Raw genomic sequence first — 20,525 nt, forward strand, 5'->3', positions numbered from 1 at the left:
AATCTGCACATCACCTTAGACATTTTTCTGGCTCTTCACCATTATTGTTGTTAAATGCCATCAAGTTGGTTTTGACCCATAGCGACCCTATATAGGGTTTCCAAGGAGCAGCTGGTGAGCTTGAACCTCTGACCTTGTGGGTCAAACTGACTTGGCAGTTCAGCTCATTAACCCACAACACCACACCAGGACTCCTTCACTGTTATATATCTCTTTTAAAAAATAATTTGGTATGGAGGTGGTGTCTGACCTCCTCCAGCTTCGTGGAGTGAGGGTAGGGTGGAAAAGTAAAATCACCATCAGCCCTGGGCCAATTCCTATGAGGTTGAGATCTGATAATGCCTCCACCCTCCAACCTAAATTACCATTTCTGACACTAGCCATCCCTCCCACAAGAACAAGTTGCAGTTCAGGATCAAAAATGTTCAGGATCAAAAAAAGAAGGTTCAGGATATAGTTCTTTGGTCAGGATAGCTTCTTCCCTGTCATGTCCCCAGGCAGGTCTCTTGGCCTCTCGTCCCTTGATCTGGTTTCTGCCATGCTTGGCATTGTTACAAAACTTTTTTGGCATGACTGATAAATGTCCAAAGTGCACAACACTGGACTATAAGTCTCAGACCAAAGGCACCCAGCTTCCTAAGTCAGCAAACCTAGCTCCCCAGTGAAATAACTGGAGGCACCCCACTCCACAAGCAAGCCTCCAGGCCAAAGACATTCAGCTATACTTGCTCCAGGTCCCAGGAAGTCTGTGAAGTCCACCGCTCTGCCTTAGGCTCTGGATCACCTGCTGCTGCTGCCGCTCTTCCATGTCTCTGATGATAAAGCTTTTGTCCCTGGATTAAGGAAGTTCAATGCGCAGGGATCTCCGGGTCCAAACAACATGCACGCTCCGCTCCTGACTCTTCTTTCTTGATGATAGTGAGATCCTTCTCCCTGTTTCTGAGATGGCTCATTTTAAAACCCAAAAGATGGGAAATCTGACCAATTGCCTCATTAGATTTCCAAGTTTTTATAATCACAATGAACCCTGTTAGGTTTGCTAAGCAGAGCAGAGGTCAGGGGGTTGCGTGGCTGGGAGACCAAGGGCCAAAGAGAGGGCTGCTTGTAGATATGGCCAGGAAGAGGTTGCTCTGACCAAACAACTGTATCCTGAACATTTCTGATCCTACATTGTAACCTGCTAACGTCCCTAACATCATAAGTGTGGTCTGTGGGTTATGTGTGGTCACTGTAATGAATCATCAAAACCAGCTGAGAAATTGAAAGTGCTGAGGGAGGGATGGTTGGTGTGAGAATTGGTTAGGAAGAGTAGAGACAAGTCTGGCCTTAGAGGAATTGGCCTTGGGCTGATGCTGAGGATGATTCTCCTTCCCCACTGCTGGTTAGAGGTTAGACACCACCTCCCACACACCTCTTATCCCATAGCCCATACATGACTCAACTACAGCTATTTCCTCACTGTATTATAACTGGACTCCTGGTGTGGCGTTGTAGGATCAACAAGGGACTGTAAACCACAGGTCAGAGGTTCAAACCCACCAGCTGTTCCTTAGAAACCCTATATAGGGTCACTATGAGTCAAAACCAACTTGACGGCACTTAACAGCAACAACGTACTTCTGTTGTATGTAGGGTCACTATGAGTTGGAACTGACTCAATGGCACCTAACAATGACAACAACATACTAGAAGTCGATTGTTGTTGTTAAGTGCCATTGAGTTGGTTCTGACTCATAGTGACCTTAAATAGGGTTTCTGAGGAGTAGCTGGTGAGTTTGAACCACCGACCTTGCAATTCAAACTAACCTTATGGTCCAGTGCTTCTCCTTCAGCATCACACCAGGACCACAGAGTAGCACTTAAGAACAGATTCTCTGAGTTCAACTATTTGGGTTCTGGTGCCAGATTCAACTCTAGCTCTGTAATTTCTCTAAACCTCAAGTTTGCTTCCCAGTAAAATGGAGATAATAAGGTTGTTGTAAGGATTAGAGTACTGTGTTTCCTGCAAATAACACACCCAGGTAAATGACATGCACACACATAGAACACCCACAGCATGCACAGGAAACTGACACATATAGATACATTGTGGTCATCACAAACCAATACACGTGTGTACATAAATATCCTATGTAACAAAGCAAATGGGCTAAGTGTCATTGTTAGGTGCTGTCGAGTCAGTTCCAACTCCTAGCAACCTTATGCACAACAGAATGAAACATAGTCCAATCCCGTATCATCCTCAGGATCATTGTTATGTTTGAGTCCAATGCTGTTGTCACTGTGTCAATACATCTCCTTGGTGGGGGGGGGTCTCCCTCTTAATCTGCTGACCCTCCATTTTACCAAGCATGATGTTCTTCTCAAAGAACTGGTCCCTCCTGAGAACATGTCCTACATATGAGAGACTAGTCTTGAAGTCTTGTCATCCTGGCTTCTAAAGAGCATCCTAGCATTTGATTTCTTGACTGCAGCTTCCATGAGTGTTGATGGTTGATTTGAGCTACATGAAATCTCTGATAACTTGGATCTTTTCTCCGTTTATATGGATGTTGTTTATTGGTTTAATAGTGAGGATTTTGTTTTCTTTACATTGAGGTGTAACTCATACCAAAGGCTGTGGTCTTTGGTTTTCATCAGTAAGTACTTTTAAATCCTCTTCACTCTCAGCAAGCAAGGGTGTATCATCTACATATTGCAGATTATTAATGAGACTTCCTCCAATCCTGATGCGACATTTTTCTTAATAAAATCCAGTTTCTCAGCGTATGTGCTCAGCATACAGGTTGAATAAAGTATGGTGAAAGAATATCATCAGCCAAAACAAGGCCAGGGGCAGACTGTAGAACAGACCATCAATTGCTCATATGCAAGTTCTAGCTGAAGTGAAGAAAATTAAAACAGTCCACAGAGAGCCAAAATATGACATTGAACATATCCCACCTGAATTTCAAGATTATCTGAAGAATAGATTTGATGTATTCGATACTAGAGACTGAAGACCAGAAGAGTTGTGGGATGACATCAAGAACATCATACAGAAAGAAAGCAAAAGGTCATCAAGAAGACAAAATAGAAGGAAAAAACAAAATAGATGTCAGAAGACTTTGAAACTTGCTTTCCAGTAGAGAGATGTTAAAGCAAATGAAAGAAATGACGTAAAAGAGCTAAATAGAAAACTTCAAAGAGTAGCTTGAGAAGACAAAATCAAATATTATAAAATGTGCAAAGACCTAAAGTTATAAAGCCAAAGAAAAAAATCCAAGCCTCAACATGCAATACTGAAAGATTCTATGATCAAAATACTGAATGATGTAGAAAGCATTAAAAGAAGATGAAAGGAATACATAGTCACTGTGCCAAAAAGAAATTGTTGATGTTTATTTCAAAAGGTAACATGATCAAGAGCCAATGATGCTGAAGGAAAAAGTCCAAAGTGCACTAAAGGCATTGGCCAAGAATAAGGCTATGGGAATTGATGAAATACAAATTGAAATCTTTCAACAAACTGATACAATACTGGAGGCACTCACTCATCTATGTCAATAAATTTGGAAGACAACTACCTAGCTAGCTGACTGGAAGAGATCCATATTTGTGCCCATGTCAAATAGAGATGACCCAAAGGAACGTGGAAATCATTGGACAATATCATTAATATTAAATGCAAGTAAATTTTGCCAAAGATAATTAAAAAATGGCTGCAAACGTACATTGACAGAGAACTGTCAAAGGTTCAAGCCAGATTCAGGTGAGGATGTGGAACAAAGGTTATCATATCTGATGGATCTTGGTTGAAAGCAGACAATACCAGAAAGATGTTTACCTGTGCTTTACTGACTACACAAAGGCTTTCGATTATGTGGATCATGACAAGCTATGGACAACATTGCAAAGTATCAGTATTCCAGAACACTTAATTGTGCTCGTGAGGAACCTGTAGATAGAACAAGAGGCAGCTGTTCCAAGAGAACAAGGAAGCACTGAATGGTTTAAAATTAGGAAAGGTGTGCGCCAGGGTTCTATTCTTTCACCATACATTCTGGCTGTACAGGCATGCAATGGGAATAAGATCTGGGGATCCCGAAAGAATTACTAGGATTGGGAGGAATTGGACTCAGAAATTCCAGGTCGGGAGAATTAAGGGAACTGTGACAAGGCAAAGTGCTGACAGGTCAAGGCTGAGGCATGATGTTGAGTTGTACTTACCAGGTTTTCAGTGCAGAGGGTGGGCATCTGATGCCCTAGACCCGCCTAGGGGCCTAGGATTGCTTTTCCCAGCCACATCTCCCGCTAAATCCCTGGTGGGGAAGGAGCGAATAGCGGCTTGGCCAGTGGAGGGCAGCAGCGGCCCTTCCTGACCCCACCCGGAGAGCCTCTCAACTTTCCTGATGCCGGTCCTACACTAGGTGCTAGAAGGCTGAGTCCTTTGGGGTTCTGCTCCGCCCCTCCGCAGTCTAGGGGTTCTCCCCCGGACTGTCGTCCCACTCGGGACCCAGCAGCTGTGGGTGTGACCCGCGGAGGCCCGCCCCTCCCCCTGCCGGCCCGCCCCTCTCCGGCACTGCGCCCGAGGAGGGCGAGGCTGGGCCCTCCGGTCAGTTTCTGCCTCGGGCACCGGCCGCGCAGCTGGAGGCGGCGGAGTGGAAGGTACCCTGGGTCTGGGGCGCAGGGCGGCGGGCGTCCTGGAACTCACCTCCGGGAGAACTCTTTCTTCCTCCGCTCGGCCAGAGCTCGCTCGCTGGCCGGGCAGGGGGCATTGGCCTGAGCGCGGGCGTCGTCCTCTCCCCTCGGAGGCGGCGTCGGGTCTATGCTGGGGCCCGGCCCGCTCGGCCCCTCCCTGGGCAGCAGCGAGAAGTCCCGGAGGACTGCCAGGATGGGGCTTTCGCCTCCCGGTGTTCAAATCGGAGCCCCTTCCCTTCCCCTCCAGGTCTTCCGGAACTGCCCCCACCGGGCCAGGGCCGAGGGGGCCATTGGGTCTCCGCGAGGAAGCCCCAACTAGACTCTCGCTCCCAGGCCAGGCGGCCAAAGGTGGACCTGGGCTGGACTAGGGAAGGAGTTCGAGTCCGAGTGGGGGTGGGAATTCCCCAGGCTGGGACGGCGGAATGGCGGGAATAGGGGCGGGCGGGGTGTGACCGGTGGGGGCTGTCGCTGCCTTAGAGAGTTCTTGGAGCTTGCCTGGGGTGGGGGGTAGGGGGCTAAAGGATGAACCCAGCAACCCAGCTCCTTGATTCTTTTTGTAAGAGAATCACCTCCCACACTTCCCTTACCTGGATTATGCTGGATGGAGACTTGAGGCTGAATCCTGCCCTCTCTTCTGGTTTTAAAGTTGAAGACTTTGTATCTCCACAACGCCAGTACTTTTCCATAGAGCCTCTGGGTGGCCAACCAGGGGTACAATTGTTGTTGTTGTTAGGTGCCATCCCTCGAAATTGTCTAGGAAATCAAGAGAATGATAGAGAAGAGGGCTTGAGTATTTATGGTGTCTGCTCTCAGGGAAGGTCCCAGAAGTCCCTGGCTCCACTCCATCCCCTGTGTGGCGTTTGATTACCCCTCTTGGGTCAGTAGGGCATTGCCTCTGGGGCTACCTCTCACAGGGAGCTGTTGTTCCAGCCATCTTGGCCCTGGGCCTTGTGGCCTGGCCTAGGCCAGCTGCTCTTCTGGCCTAGCAAAAACCTGAAGGAAAAGGCTTATTCTAATTGAGCCAGAAGCTCCAGATTACTTTGATGCTTGCCCCTGCCCTGGGATTCAGTCTCTGCTCCTCTCAATCTGGTGCCACCTAAACTGCCTTGCTGGGGGTGAGGGTGTATAGTAGCATACTTTTGTGTGAGCAACCCCAGCACATACCTCAGGGTTGACTGCCTAGCATCAGCACTGCCCGTACCAGATTGGGGTAGCCCCAGTCCATCTTCGCACAGCCGGAGCTGCTGACTGAATGGGAGTGAGGGAATTGGAAGAAATTGGTAGAATCCCCAAGAAACCCCATTTCAGAGGATAGTTTAGACCTTCTGGGGGCTCCGCTGGCAAGGTGAATGCCTTCATGCTTGTCTTTTGAGGTATCTGGGAAAGGAGAGTCCCCTTTGTGGTAGGAAGAGCAAGACTGTGTCAGCTGCATTCCTATAAATTCCCTCTGACTCATATCCACATCTCATCATCTTCGTTTTGTGCATGTATGTGGAGGAGAGGGAGGGGCCCTCCAGGATCCCACTGTTGAGGAGAGCTAAGCTGGGGTCCGGGGTATTCTCTTCCAAAAAGGCAGACCAAGGCCAGGATGTGAGGTAGTGATGTTATGTGGAGAACCGGAGTTCAGCCCAGTTTGGCAGGATGTGGGACAGAGAAAAAGCCAGGTTTGGGGCTGAGATCAGGTTTCCAACCCGACCCCTTCTTTCTTAACTGTTCCCTGCCCGGTTGGTGCCGAGTCTAGCCCTCATTTGTCTCTTCTTTTGGGACTCCTCCCCTTAACAACAGCCTTGACTTCATCTCAGCTCCAGAGCCCACCCTCTCTTCCTCCCAGGCTGTAGCCTTGGAACTTAGCAGAGGGCGGTCAGCTCCTCTCCCAAGGGAAGGCGGAAGCGATGCTCAGCTCCCAGGCAGGAAAGGTGTGATGAGCTGTACAGATGCAAGTTCATGTGTGTTGGGGGCAGGGGTCACATGGAAACCCCTGGCAGCTAACTCCTTGCCCTGAGTCACTGGGAGGGGTGGGCAGGGCCTTTGGGTGAGCCAGACAAAGGGGTGGAAGGGGCTGATCCAGGGAGTGGGTGGAGGTGATTCCCTAGTGGATTATTCTCAGTCGCTCTGCTTTGATGGATGTGTGGCTCCCTACAGTGTGGTCATTGTCCCCTGCCTGTGGCTGAGTGACCCAGTGTTGCTGCCAGGCCTGGGAGGAAGGCAGGCTGCCCGAATGTGGGCTGTGGACACTGCCAGGACTGAGCCTTCTTTGTGTGACTTGGCGCTTTGGGACCAGGCTGGGGTGGGCAAGGGAAACCAGCTGGCTGCTGCCACTGTCCTCTGTCTGGATTTCCCTGCTTCTGCCCTCCTTCCCCCTTCTGGGATGATATGTACAAAAGCAGACACTGGAGTCACATAGCCCTACTTTTGAGTCCCATCCTTGTGCTTATGCGTCTGGACTCTGAACATGTCTTAACCTCACTGAGCCTCAGTGGCCAAGTGGGTTGAAATGGGAAGTGTACCATTCACCTTCCAGGCTTCTGAGGGCTAAAGGAGCTAATTTTGGTCAAAATGTGAACACTGGATAAATATTCTTTCCCTTAGCCACTACCCAGTGGCTGGTTCTGCTAGCCTATGGTCTTGGAGAAGAACTCTTGGTCCGTGACTAGGCACGCTTGATTCCTGCAGACAAAATCTGTTCTAGTCCGGACCTTTTTGTTTAATGCCGTCTAGTCAGTTCTGGCTCATAACACCCCCATATAGTGGGTTTGAACTGCCCACCTGTGGTTAGCAGTCCAGTGCTTATCCTACAGCACCACACCTGATTATTAAAGTATTGAAAGTCTGAACCCTCATACGTAAAACAGATAGAGCTAGCTTCTCTGGACTTGTCCCTGATCACACAGCACCTCTCTGGATGTCCACTGGTGAGTGGATTTGGCCAGATTCATGTTTTTTGGCTCCCAACTGGGTTCTTCTTCCACTTCCCACTGATGTATCCCAACCCACCTGGGGGACCTGTCCCTGACCCTGACACTAGGAATTTCAAGCTCTGTTGCCTGAGTGATTGGTTCTTGTCAAGAACATGCTTGGACAAGTCATTTTCCCTTCATGCTCTCTTTGCTGGATGCCTGTTTCCAGAGGGCTCTCAGGGGCCCCAGAAGAGTATTTCTGGACTTATTGGTTTCCCCCCAAATCCCTACTACTTCTTCCCTGCCAGCCCAAGCCATGGCTGCAATCCGAAAGAAGCTGGTGATTGTGGGGGATGGTGCCTGTGGGAAGACCTGCCTCCTCATCGTCTTCAGCAAGGATCAATTCCCAGAGGTCTACGTTCCTACTGTCTTTGAAAACTACATTGCAGACATTGAGGTGGACGGCAAGCAGGTGAAGACAGAGGGCCCCATCCCATCTCACCTTGGCACTCCTTCCCCTGGCCATGTTTAGACCTAGTTCTGTCCTCACCACCCACACACTTCCTGTTCCACTTTCCCAGCTGGAGTCAGGAAAAGTCAGGAAGTGAAACTGGAATCTTAGAAAATCTGGATACACCTCCTGGCTCTACCATGGACTTGCTCTATATTCTAAGACCCTTAGTCTCTTGGTTTAAACTTGCGCAACCGCAAAATGAGGATGATGCTAAGTATATACTCACAGGGCTGTTGTGGGAGTAAAACAAAATAGTGGTATTCACCATGGAAACACAAACTGCTGCCTGACCCCTGCACAAAGGTCAAATACAGATGCCTTAGAATTTCCGAAAAGCTCACTGAGTACATCACCTGTTTGGTAAGCCTAAAGATGCTCAGTGGTTTCAGAGGACCTGAGGGTGACAGGGTTGTGTGTGATAAGTAGGGCGCTTGGCCTAGCTACTCACTGCCCCTGTGTGTCAGGTGGAGCTGGCTCTGTGGGATACAGCTGGGCAGGAAGACTATGATCGTCTGCGGCCTCTCTCCTACCCGGACACTGATGTCATCCTCATGTGCTTCTCCATTGACAGCCCCGACAGCCTGGGTGAGGTCAGGGGGAGGCACTGGGGCCAGAGGATCAAGAGCCCCTGAAATCACCCGAAGTGGCACTTGCCATAGCCAGCCTTCAGCCATCTTAAGAGGCAGAGGCTTGGGGACTAGGGGAGTGGTGGTCCCTGTTAACCTTTCACTGGGATAGCTCTGGTGGTGGGTGTATCATGGAGGTGAGGGACTTTGAGCTATGAAGTGGACCTTCATGCTGAATATACTGCTGCAGAGAAACAAGGTTCCAAGGGGATGCTTTCTAGCCTGACACTTATGGTGACATGTCTATGCAGAAAACATTCCTGAGAAGTGGACCCCAGAGGTGAAGCATTTCTGCCCCAACGTGCCCATTATCCTAGTGGGGAATAAGAAGGACCTGAGGCAAGATGAACATACCCGGAGAGAGCTGGCCAAGATGAAGCAGGTGGGTGTGGCTGCTGAACCAGGACAGTAGGCTCTAGGGAATTGCAGATGGGGTGAGAGGGCTTCTCTCCAGCACACTGCCCTGTGCTAGGGACTACTGTTCTTGTTAAGTGCCCTTGAGTCGGTTCCAACTCAGAGGGGAGTGGCTGGTGAGAGTGAACCACTGACCTTGTGATTCAAACTAGCCTTGTGGTCCAGCGTGTCCCCATCACCAAACGCCTGCCCCTGGTGAGGAAGAGACAGAAGTACCCTCATAATATCTGGTCCAAGGTTACGTAGCATGTCCATTTATTCCCATTTGTGCATTCTGCTCCAGGAGTAGGGGCTGTTAAAGATGAATGAGAAAATCCGCCCCCAGGGTGATAGTTTATTATATATCACGTGGAACCCTGGTGGTGCAGTGGGTTACAAGTTGGGCTGTTAACCACAAGGTCTGCTAACTAGCTGCTCTGTGAAGATTTAGTCTCAGAAACTTTGGCGTACTTCCACTTGGTCTTTATAGGCTCACTGACTTGGATTACACTGGATGGCAGTGGGTTTGATTTGTTTTTTAATATAAGTGGAGTCCTGGTGTGGCACTGCAGGATAATACACTGGACTGCAAGGTTTGAGCCACAAGGTTGGCAGTTCAAGCCCACCAGTCACTCCTCAGAAACTCTATACAGGGTCGCTATGAGTCGGAACCGACTCAACGGCCCTTAACAATGGGAGAACACCTGGGCAGGTGGGGGCCACAGGGAGGGCTTAAGTGTCTGGGGGAGAAGTTCACAGGGTTGAAGGAAATTGTTTGGGGGCCTGGTAAGTAGTTCTCTACAGCCTGAAGCCTAGAGTTTATTGGAAGCAGCTGCCAATGAGAATAATTATGGTAAGGACTTCAACCGTGGTCAGTTCTACATATTAGAAGCCTTATTCTGGCATCATAGAGAATGGTTTGGAGGACGGTGAGTGGAGGCAGTGAGGTGGATGCTCATCTAGGCTAGAGCAGCTGTATTGAGCGTAGGGATGGATGCGAGTGGAGGAAATAGAATCTTCAAATATAAAGTTCTTAAAACCCTGGTCAGGAGGTGTCCAAGGTAACAGAGGCCTGGTGTCTTGTGGGGTCAGGGCTGTAGGGGTTGCTTGTTTTACGAGGGTACTTATGGGTGGGGAGTTAAGACATACACCTACACCCCAGCTTTCCTGGAACTCTCACCTTCTGTCTTCCCAGGAACCCGTTCGTTCTGAGGAAGGCCGTGATATGGCAAATCGCATCAGTGCCTTTGGCTACCTCGAGTGCTCAGCCAAGACTAAGGAAGGGGTGAGGGAGGTGTTTGAGATGGCCACTCGTGCAGGCCTCCAGGTCCGCAAGAATAAACGTCGGAGAGGTTGTCCTATTCTCTGAGAACCCCCTTCCCTCCCAGGAGTGTAGAAACGACCCCCCTCCCCAACCTCAACCTTTTTGGACTCCGTACTAAAGGCGCTGTTTGTTCCCTCCAGCCCAGGACTGCACTGCACTCCCCTAGCCCCGGTGGTGGTGGTGGGCCCCTCCCAGCCTGCTGGGAACCCAGGCCTATGCCCTGCCCTTCTAGAGTCCCTGCTGCCTCTCTGGGGGGGCTCTTGTCCCCCTTGGCCTTTCCCAGAGGATCTGTCACACACCAGCACTTTATACACTTGTGGCTCACGGGAGAGTTTGGTACAGGGGACTTAAAGATGTAACCAGAGTCCCTGGCCCCAGATTGTCTTGCTTTGGCCAACAGCCTTGTCTGTACTTTGTTGGGGGGGCATGAATAAAAGAACATAGGCTCTAATATGAGTGTTGCAGCTTCCCATCTCTCATGGTCCTTGTCCTGGCCGCCATGCATTGCCCAAGGCTGGAAGTCAGCACTCCCAACCCACCAGCTATTCCTCAGGACAAAGCTAGGTTTTCTGCTCTCATGAAGATTTATAGCCTCAGACATCCTGTAGTGGTTGCCATGAGTCAACTTGATAGTAATGGATTTGGTCTGGTCCTGGCTGCCAGCTTGAAGCCCGAGCTCCTCAAGTGGCCTGCCAGGCTGGCCCATCTACAAAGGCAGGACTCCAGGCTAGGCCAGCAGGCCGCAGGGTGGGGACTTGGAGTGAAGGATGAGGTCATACCTGGCTCTGGGCCTAGGAGGCGGTTCAGGGGAGTGGTCTACATGTAGCTAGTGCTAAACTTAGAAACCTGTGGGTGTTTTCCCTGCCACCTCCCACTGGGTTTCCTCCCCTGCCTGAGAGAGGGGTCTGGTCCCAGGCAGAAGACAGACCCACTCTCCCCATCAGGGTACCCTGGAAGCTGGGGCCCAGCTAAGGAGACATGAGGAGACTTTTGCATAGAACAAGATTTTCATTTTCAGAGTTCCCTCCCCTCCCCTAATTGTTAGCAGCTTGGTGTGTCATTCTCCCCAGCAGGGGATGGGGTGGAATGGCTTGGGTTGTAAACTCCCTCCTCCAGCCTCCTGTCCCATGAGGGGAACAGCTGGGTTCTGGTTCAGGCAGGGTTCTGGTTGTGGGTCAGACGCTTAAGGCTTGCTTGGCTGGTCTGTGAAGGCAATCAGCTATGTCTTCAGAGCTCGCTCCTCCAGGCTGGATCCACTTGCAGGGATAGGCCCCCTTCACCCTCCTGCTCTGCAGGGACGGAGTCTCCACAGTGAGATCCTAGAAAGGAAAGAGATGGGTCTCTAGCTTTTTCACCTCCTCCTTCCAGCCCTGGTCTCTACCTGCCCCAGCCATACCTGAGGTAGAGGAACTGAGCTTGCTCAGACCTTGGAGTAAGTTCTGTCCTTCCTGCAGGTCCAGTTTGGCAGGGAAGGGGCAACCGGTATAGCCCCCGTTTTCTCTACAGAACTCCAGGAATCTGTGGGGTACAGAGACACGGCTCATGTGCAGGCCTGGCTGGGAGCACTCATAGAAGCTGGAAGTTAAGCTGTAGGTAGTCCTGTGCTGTAAGAGCTGTGTACCATCTAGTCAATTCTGACTCGTAGAAACTCTATAGCCCAGAGTAGAACTGCTCCATAGGGTTTCCTGGGCTATAACCTTGCCGAATTGTCAGCTTATAATCAAATGCAGGGGCTGTGTAGATGAAGGGAAATGAGCATGAAACTGAGCCACAAAGGAGCTCAGTAAGGTAGCTACAGCCCAAGCAAGGGGTGGTGGCCACTAAGGGGGAGAATGGGGTGGGAACGCTTACGCTTTCCAGTCGGGGTCGTGGCCCAGGAGAAGGGGGTTGCCCACTACGATGAGTAGAGCCTTGGCCCGAGTCACAGCCACGTTGAACCTCTGGAAGGAAGAAGTGCTTGGATCATGGGATGGAAATATACTAAAGAAGGAGGAATTGCTGCCACCCCACCAGCGCCCCAACCTTGGGGTTCTTAAGGAAACCCAGGTTGAAGTCCAGATCCAGCTGCACAAAGCTCTGGCTGCTTCGCACGGTGGAGATGAGGATGACACTGCGTTCTTGACCTTGGAACTCTTCCACGGAGCCCACCTGGAGGAGCAAATAGAGTATCTGAGGCCATGGGGTTCAAAGGTGAACCAAAAGGATTGCCCCCGTTTCAAGGAGCTTGAACTCCAAGGAGGGCACAAATATGTCACCAAGCAACTGTACACAGCTAGCTCTGAAAAGGGCCAGGTAACGAAGTATGAATCCCATTCAAGGAATAGGAGCTGGCAAAGTGTGCTGAGCAGAGAAAACAGCTTTACAAGGAACACAGGTGCCTCGGAGCAGTGTCTTCAAACTTTCCAGAAGATAATCACAAAGTCCTTGTTTACGTAACTCTGGGCGCCCCAACCCAGACCTCCTAAATCAAAATTTCCAAACAGTGGCTTTCAACCTAGGCTGAACATTCATCACCTGAGGAACTGTTAAAAAAAGAAATACCAGTGCCCTGACTCTGCTCCCAGATAGCTGTTTTAATTGGCTGGGTGGGGCCTTGGCAGTATTAATGGCTCTCCAGGTGACTCTTATCTGTACTCAGGGTTGAGAACCACCACCTCAGAGAGTCAGAGCTTCTGTCTGACCGGAGGGCAGGAGGGAGGAGGCTGGGGAGGAGCAGGTACAGCATCACATGCCTGGTCTGGTGAGCGCTGAGGTTTGAACTTTAACCTCAGGGCAGCAACTCCCACCCAGCCTGACTGTAAGAATCATCTGAGGTGCTTCTTAAAAATGCTGGCCTCCCAACTCATCTCAGGCCTCTTAAGTTGGGGTGTCCAAGAGTGAGTCTTGGGGGAGAACCCCAGCTACATCTCGAAACAGCAGGGTGAGCGAGGGACATGAGTCAGAGCAGAAAGTACAGGACCCTCGAGAGGTTTCTAAAGACGGGAAGTTGGGGTACACAGATGGCAGGGAGCAAATGTAGCAGAGTGGTGAATGTTTCACCTTCAAGTCCTTGATGTCATCCAGTCCCCGAAGCTCCTTGTCAAGTTTGGTGATACAGTAACGGATTTTTTCCACCTGGAAGGAGAGGACACAGGTGTCTTTCTTTCATGTGAATACTCCAATGCAGGAGGGAGGCAGGAGACAATGTGCCACCCCTTCCCAGGGAATTGGGAGACCCCTGTGCCAGCAGAGTACTGGAACTGCAGTCTAGTGGTTTGCTGATTAAGGAGGTACCAACTGCTGGGAGTGGGGTCAGGGCGTCCCACCCTCACTGAGAACTCAGGGTCTGACCTGCTTCCGGTAGGGGGAGATGACGCCCACACTTCGGGGACTCAGGCGGGCTTTGCCCTTTTTGGAGGAGGGGGCCAGGAGCAGCTTCAGGTAGGAAGTCACTGTGGCGGCCTCTTCAGGGTTGAAGAAGGACGGGCTATTGCCCTCCCGCTCATCCTTGCCCATCACACCATGGAAAATGATGGGGAAGCCCTGGACACAGGGATCAGAGGAAATTCTCAGCCAGACTGCCCTTCTTGCCTTCTCTTCCATCCCCAGACCCTCTCAGGAGAACTGGAGTCTCAGGTCAAGGGGACAGAAAGACACTTGGCTTCCACTCAGAGCCTTGCCCTGTCCTGTCTTCAGCAGGAGTGAAGTTGGGGTACAGTGAGAGGGAGTCCAAGCCCCTGCCCTGCTTGGCCTCACCTTCCGTGGCAGACCCTCCCAGCGGCAGAAGCGTTCTCGATCCATAATATCAGCACAGGCCTGCAGCTCCCCTTCATAATATAGCCGGTTAGGAATGTCCAGGATGGTTGGGTGAGACCTGGGAAACCGGAGGAAGAACAAAACTTAGGGCTCGATTACTTCTCCTTGCTCTCAGGGACCCCGCTCTGCTGGCTCTGGGCCCACACACATCCTCCTCTCCCCTTGCCTAATGGAGAACAGAGCATGTTCACCTACAATGTCTGCCAGGACCCAGACACCATAAACCATAGAAAGCAGAACCATCTGTGGTACCAGAAAGCACCTTGTCCATCAATTATGTTCACAGACCAGTCAAATTTAAAAAGCAAAATACGAGGGACCCATTCTCAGGTTTCAATTTTGTTAAGGAAGGACATTTAAATACATACATACACACACATACATAGCATCTACTATCATTATTTTATAGCATAATGTGTTAAACCCCAAATAACTTAATAGTGAACATTTACTGAGGTCTTAGTGACGGACTAGAACTCATCTTAGCATGCAGATGTATTAACTCATTTACTAAGGGAAGAATAGCTCTTTAATTTGAACAACAATTAAAGTTTTTAAAAAAACTTACTGTACTGTCCCTATTTTTTTTTCTCATTTCTCCCTGGATTTCCTGGAAACTTCATCTGGGACCAGCACCAGACACATCTCAGTGTCTGGGAATCACTGATCATCTCCTAATATATAAATAAGCAAACTGGCCCAGAGAGAGAAGCCATATATTAAAGCCACACAGTTAGAAGCTGCAAAGGGGCTAGGAAGGAGGGCTCCTACTTTCCGGTTCATAGATTTTATGCACCACCGTCTTGATCCTGGGCTGCATCAGATGTTTGCAATTGACTGCCAACATCAAGGTTAGCAGTTTGAGCCCACCCAGAAGCTCCACACAACAAAGACCTATTGACTCGTTAAGATTGTACCAAGGAAACCCTAGGGAGGAGCTCTAGTCTGTGACACATGGGGTCATCATGAGTCAGACTGACAACAATGGGTTTGGCCTTTTGGTTTCTGGATCACATGCTGCTGAGGTAGCATGGAGGGTACAGAGGCCTGGGATGGCAGGAGAGGGTGTGGAGATACCTGTAGTTGCGTAGCAGCTTGGTGATGAACTGGGGGTTATAGCCACTGGGACCCTTCTTGTACAGGCTATTGTAGGTGAGCAGCCGCTCCAGCAGAGAGTGACCCAGTCCGTGCTTCTGGGTCAGCGGGGAGCGCAGCACAGGCCCCAGCTGTCGAGGGTCTCCTGCCAGCACCAGCTGCCCTCCTGGCTCACCTGTTTCCTTGACTTCCATCAGCCCTGGAAGGCAGAGGTGGTATGCGGAGAAAGTGAGACGATCTCCTGACCCTGTGCAGACTGGCACACCTGCAGCCCACCTGAGCACCTCACCTGCTATGGCCACCAAACTCTCAGGCTCCATGGAATGGCCAGCCTCATCGATGAAGATGTGTGTGAAGTGATCAATGGGAAACTGGGCTGAGACCAACCTAGGAGGTTTCAGGAGAGGCAGGGGTCAAACCCAGGCACCTGATGCCCAAACCTGAATATTCACCCTCGCTGCCCCCGGCCTCACTCCCCAGGGACTAGGCTTTCCCAACCTGTTACCCTTTTACTTAGACATAAGCACTCCCCCACCTGCTGGCAGTGATGAGGGTGGTAATTAAGACACGATATTCCTGCAGCTTCTTCTTGGAGGGAAAAACATACTCCCCCTTCTTAGCATCCCAGTTACAGCAGGCCTGTGGTTTTTGAAGGAAAAGGAGAATCAGCACAGCTTAGCTCCACTCATTCTCACCTTCACCCTGCTTCTGGACCTCCTGAGCAATTGTATCCATCTATTTCACTTTGCAGACAGAAAAACTGAGGCCCTAGAAGGGGTCCTAACCCCTCCCCGCAAAGAAGGTCATAGAGTGAGTATCAGAATTGTCATCTCCTAGCTTCCAGGCCCCAGCAACTATTCTAAGAGTTTCCCTGGCACCCAGCTATCCACAAGCCCTCTTACACTTCCCCAGGTACCTTGATGTCCTCGGGTACCAGGCGGATATCCCGGCTAGGAGCCAGGAGGCGATAGATGGAGCTGGGAAGGTGAACCCGGAGGCGCTGACAGAGGAGGTCAGCCCCTGAGTTGGATGGAGCACAAGCCAAGATGTGGGCTTTGGGCAAGTGCTTTACCACCTGGGATGGGGAGAAGCACAGTGTAGGAAGCCATATCAGGTCAGGGATTCCAGGGATAGAGGGACAGATTCAGTGGTGACTTGGGCTAGGGTAGTGTGGCGCTTGACTCCAATAGCTGAGGGAGGTGGGGACACAAAAAATTAAGTTCTCATCCCCAGGTCCCTCCTGGTCCAAAGAATATTTTAATGCTGGAAAACTGCTGCACTAACTACAGCCAAGTATGTTGACGGAAAGGATCCCAGGTGGCACCGTGGGTTAAGCATTGGGCTGCTAACTTCCAGATTGGTGGTTCAAAGCCGTTCTACGGGAGAAAGAAGCTGTCTGGCCCCATCAAGAGTGACAGCTTTGAAACTCCAAGGAGCAGTTCTACTCTGTCCTATAGGGTTGTCACCGAATCAACTCGATGGCTTTGGGCTTTATGGTGACTGAAATATGAATGAGACTCTTAAGAGCCTGCACAGTATCTACCCTGCACAATACCCACAGCCACTGTCCCTAAGCTCAGTGCACTCAGGGAGCTGGAGGGATCCAGAATCTAGGAACAAATACTTGGTGTTGGGGGCAGTCAGAGTACAGACCCAGATCTCTGCTTGGGCCCCACCTGCTTGATGGACTCCACTAAGGTGACAGTCTTGCCCGTCCCTGGAGGCCCAAAGATGATGTAGGGGGCTGGACGGGTGGTACCCATAACAATGTGCTTCATGGCCTGCAGCTGCTCTGGGTTTGACTCCAGATTCCGGTCGTATAGCCTGGCAGAGGGACCGGGAACACCAGTGTGGGGTCATCTGGTATCCCAGGAGCCTCCCTGACTCCACACCCCGCCCCTCCATGTAGTCCTAGAGGTCCCCTGTCCCCAGTCTCACTTGAGCTTCACATCTGAGGGTAGCAGAGGGATCCCACGAGCAGCCGCAGGGAAAAGCGTGGGCCACAGCAGACAGCGCCCTGTCAGCTCCAGGGCCCGGTGCTGAACCCGCAGGGGCTGGCGGTTGAAGGTGAAATTCACCTTGAAAGTCAGCCCATCCACAAATTGGCTCAGTAAGCTATAAGGGAAAGGAGAGAGTTCCAGTTAAGACAGTAGACAATGAAAGGCCTCTTGATCCACTCCTACACTATTTCCTCCAGCAAAGCTCTCTAGGAGAGGAAGCAGCTGAGGCAGTTAAAAAGAAAAGAAAACAAAAAACAACCCATGTGTAATGTATAGAGTAGAACTGAACGCTACAGGGTTTTCACGGTTGTAATTTCGGAAGCAGATCACCAGGCCTTTCTTCAAAGTACTTAAGTGGGTTTGAACCACCAACTATTGTGTTATAGTTGGGCACTTAATCACCTACACCACCAAGGAACTCCACCACTGAGGCAGCACAGGGGCACCCCCTGGCCCTGGGATCCTACTTCTCTGAGGGAGAAACACCCCTTTCTCCTCTGGCCTCAGTGAAGACTGGAGATCCCTCTGGTAGCTCAGGGTTTCCCCAGCACCCACCTCGTGGAAAAGCTCAGCTTGACACGATCCAATTCTACCCTGTGCACAAAGCCCTTGTAGGTGACTGGGTCCTCCTGGTTTGTCTCAGAGGACAGAAGGGCAAACAGATGGTCACCTCGCAGCACTGAGGGGCGGCTCTCAGCCACCCCAGGGACCTATGGGGTGAGAACAGAAGTTATATCTCAGGGACAGCCACTGGAGGGCCCTGCTCTCAGCTCCCTAGACCTCCTCCCTCCAAGGGATAAGGACTGAGACACTATACTTCTGCCCCAAGTCTTGGGGAGTGGTGCCTCCCCTGTGTTACTCTTTCTTTTCACACCAGATAGGGCAAAAGTTGGGAAGGAAAAAACCAGTCTTCCCAAGCTGCACATAGACACTGAGACCAGGAATCCCAGAAACCTTCCAGTGCAAAAGTTCAGGACTTGGCGCCAGTTTCCCTGCCCCTCTTGGCCTACTCAGTTCCTACTCTGCCTTTCGATCTCGTTCTAAACCCATCGCCTACAGGAATCTCTGCCTAGTTATCCTTACCCCTCCTCCCCTTGGGTTGCTTTTTCAGTAGCACTTGTGTGCAGTAATCCATTCCCATGTGTGATTCTGGGCTTATACATACACATGCAAACCTGAGAGTTGGAAAGGGCTCTGACAATTATCCAGTCCAGCACTGTGCTGTTCAGATGATGAAAGAGGGCCCAGAGAGATGAAGGAACTTGCCCAAAGTCACAGAGCTAGTGGTAACAAAGTCTGTACTGAAACCCAGGTCTTCCCCTTTCTCCTGCTCTGACACCGTGTTCTGGGTACAGGATGCCCATCTAAATCCTAGTTGAGCCCTCTAGGGAAGGAACAACTTCACCCTTCCTCTTGTTTGGCCCTGCTGTCCAAAAAGTACCCTGCCTCAGGGTTGGCTGACCTGAGCCCACCCTCCCCTCCCCTCCCTTACCTCCAGTGTAAGCAGTCTGGGGTTCTGGTCCACGGGGTCCCAGGTCATGGGTACAGACTCCAGGTCATAATGCCGGATGTCATGCTCCATCTGCAACTCCTCCAGGTGTAGCAGCAGCCGGAGCTTCATCTCATAGTTCCGTTCCTTTAGTGAGGTCTCCAGCTGAGCTCTGCCAGTGATAGTTGGGGAGGGGAGGAGATAGGAGTAGGGCAGGTCAGGCATGTCCATTTCCAGAAGCATCTATCCTCTCCCATCTACAGCTCTGGAGTTGGACAAATATTGGAAGCCGGGGAGACTAGACGGGTAGAAACGTGAATGGGGGTCAGAGGCCTTGAAGAAGGGAACCCTGGCTATTCTTGCTCTCTTGAGTGCCAGTCTTGGCATTTGTACTGTGGATCCTATGAGCTGAAGTCTCTCCCCTTGATCCTCTTATGACACCAGTCTCACCTCATGCAAATCTTACCTCCTCAAAGAGGCCATACCTAATAGCCTCTCCCAAACAGTACCACCCCATGCCCTTACTCTGCTTTAATTTTCATTACAATACTTAATTTGCTACACAAAACTGTATGATCAACGTTTTTACTCAAGGTTCCCCACTAAGCAAGCTCATTTGTTAGGTTTGTGGCTGTATTCCTTGCACTTTGAACAGTGCCTGGCAAGCAATGGTTACTCAGTAAGTGAATGAAAGAAAGAAAGAAAGAAAGAATGAATGAATGAATGAATGAATGAATGAATGAGTAGAGTGCCTGAAAGGCTGAAGACAGAAGTATTGGGGTGGTGGGAAGGAGCCCAGCAGGGAAAGCTAGAATACGGTAACAGGGAAGAAACCAGACCCAAAAGGCATTAAGAGTCTAGAGTGGCAGAGAGGTAGCACTCACTTGATCTCAGCGATCTCCTTTGGGGCAGTGAAGACATTTGTTCCCTGAAGAAGTATGGGGAGCAGCTGCCTGAGGCGGGCTGGTGGATGGTACGTCCCCAGTGCCAAGCTCAGCTCCAAGTCGTAGCCCTTAGCACTGCAGGAGTGGGGAAGGAAAGTAAGTCACCAACACAGAAGCCCTCCTCCTCACTCTGGAGTGAGCAAAGCCCTTCTACAATGCTATCTCAGATAGTCAAAGTCTTTTGCCTGAAGTGCAGACTCTGTCTCATGGGGCTGCTGTCTGGTGCTGGGCCATTCTCATTTCAGAAAGCACGATACTTAGAAACATTTAAAAAGTATCCAATCAAGTTATATATGCTTAAGGAGCCCTGATGACTCAGTGGTTAGACTTGACACTTTGAACCCATCAGTCGCTCAGTGGAAGAAAGATGTGATGTAGCAGTCTACTGATTACAATCAGAGAAACTCTATGGGGCAGCTCTACTCTGTCCTATAGGGTTACTATGAGTTGAAATTGACTCAACAGTCATAGGTTTTGTTTTTTACTTTAACACATGTTCTTTGTTATTAGGAGCTGTTGAGTTGACTTTGACTCATAGCAACCTCACAGGACAGAGTACAACTGCTCCGCAGGGTTTTCTAGCCCACCATCTTTATTTATGGGAGCAGACTGCCAGCAAGGCCTTTCTCTTAAGGAGTGAGTGGCTGGGAGGTTTGAACGGCTAGCCTTTTAATTGGCAGTTGAGTATTTAACCATTGTACCACCAGGTTGAATGTGTATGTTCATAAGGGGGGGGAAATCAGGAAATAAGTAATAAGTAAATGAGTA

The 20,525-nt window shown here is 50.3% G+C and overlaps 2 protein-coding genes across 2 annotated transcripts in view; one reads left to right on the plus strand and one right to left on the minus strand.

Annotated features, from left to right (window-relative positions):
* The first annotated feature begins 4,638 nt into the window (after positions 1-4,638).
* RHOC (ras homolog family member C) lies at positions 4,639-10,479 on the plus strand. Its single transcript, XM_006865906.1, has 6 exons — positions 4,639-4,647; positions 5,895-5,899; positions 7,892-8,049; positions 8,556-8,676; positions 8,969-9,099; positions 10,306-10,479. Exons 3-6 carry the CDS (start codon positions 7,894-7,896, stop codon positions 10,477-10,479), a joined length of 582 nt encoding a protein of 193 aa, XP_006865968.1. The 5' UTR covers positions 4,639-4,647; positions 5,895-5,899; positions 7,892-7,893.
* A 947-nt stretch (positions 10,480-11,426) lies between these two features.
* Positions 11,427-20,525, minus strand: part of MOV10 (Mov10, Moloney leukemia virus 10, homolog (mouse)) — a 28,599-nt gene continuing 19,500 nt past the window's right edge. The window contains exons 6-21 of the mRNA XM_006865907.1: positions 19,698-19,832; positions 18,817-18,985; positions 17,880-18,034; positions 17,263-17,439; positions 17,001-17,148; positions 16,241-16,399; positions 15,860-15,963; positions 15,614-15,711; positions 15,307-15,523; positions 14,170-14,287; positions 13,765-13,956; positions 13,474-13,548; positions 12,457-12,582; positions 12,286-12,374; positions 11,831-11,952; positions 11,427-11,753 (exon numbers count right to left, since the gene is read on the minus strand). Of these exons, the coding sequence (XP_006865969.1) occupies positions 11,662-11,753; positions 11,831-11,952; positions 12,286-12,374; positions 12,457-12,582; positions 13,474-13,548; positions 13,765-13,956; positions 14,170-14,287; positions 15,307-15,523; positions 15,614-15,711; positions 15,860-15,963; positions 16,241-16,399; positions 17,001-17,148; positions 17,263-17,439; positions 17,880-18,034; positions 18,817-18,985; positions 19,698-19,832 (2,176 nt within the window). The 3' untranslated portion in view covers positions 11,427-11,661. The remainder of the gene's footprint in view (positions 11,754-11,830; positions 11,953-12,285; positions 12,375-12,456; positions 12,583-13,473; positions 13,549-13,764; positions 13,957-14,169; positions 14,288-15,306; positions 15,524-15,613; positions 15,712-15,859; positions 15,964-16,240; positions 16,400-17,000; positions 17,149-17,262; positions 17,440-17,879; positions 18,035-18,816; positions 18,986-19,697; positions 19,833-20,525) is intronic.

This window comes from Chrysochloris asiatica, unplaced genomic scaffold (genome assembly GCF_000296735.1).
Source record: "Chrysochloris asiatica unplaced genomic scaffold, ChrAsi1.0 scaffold00085, whole genome shotgun sequence".
Taxonomy (NCBI): Eukaryota; Metazoa; Chordata; class Mammalia; order Afrosoricida; family Chrysochloridae; genus Chrysochloris; species Chrysochloris asiatica.

What these genes read in the sequence shown, in the direction of transcription:
- RHOC (XM_006865906.1), top strand. Translation starts at nt 7,894, where the DNA reads ATGGCTGCAATCCGAAAGAAGCTGGTGATTGTGGGGGATGGTGCCTGT. An exon ending in TGACAGCCCCGACAGCCTGG is followed by an intron (nt 8,677 to 8,968) that starts GTGAGGTCAGGG and finishes ATGTCTATGCAG; the next exon opens with AAAACATTCCTGAGAAGTGG. An exon ending in AGCTGGCCAAGATGAAGCAG is followed by an intron (nt 9,100 to 10,305) that starts GTGGGTGTGGCT and finishes CTGTCTTCCCAG; the next exon opens with GAACCCGTTCGTTCTGAGGA.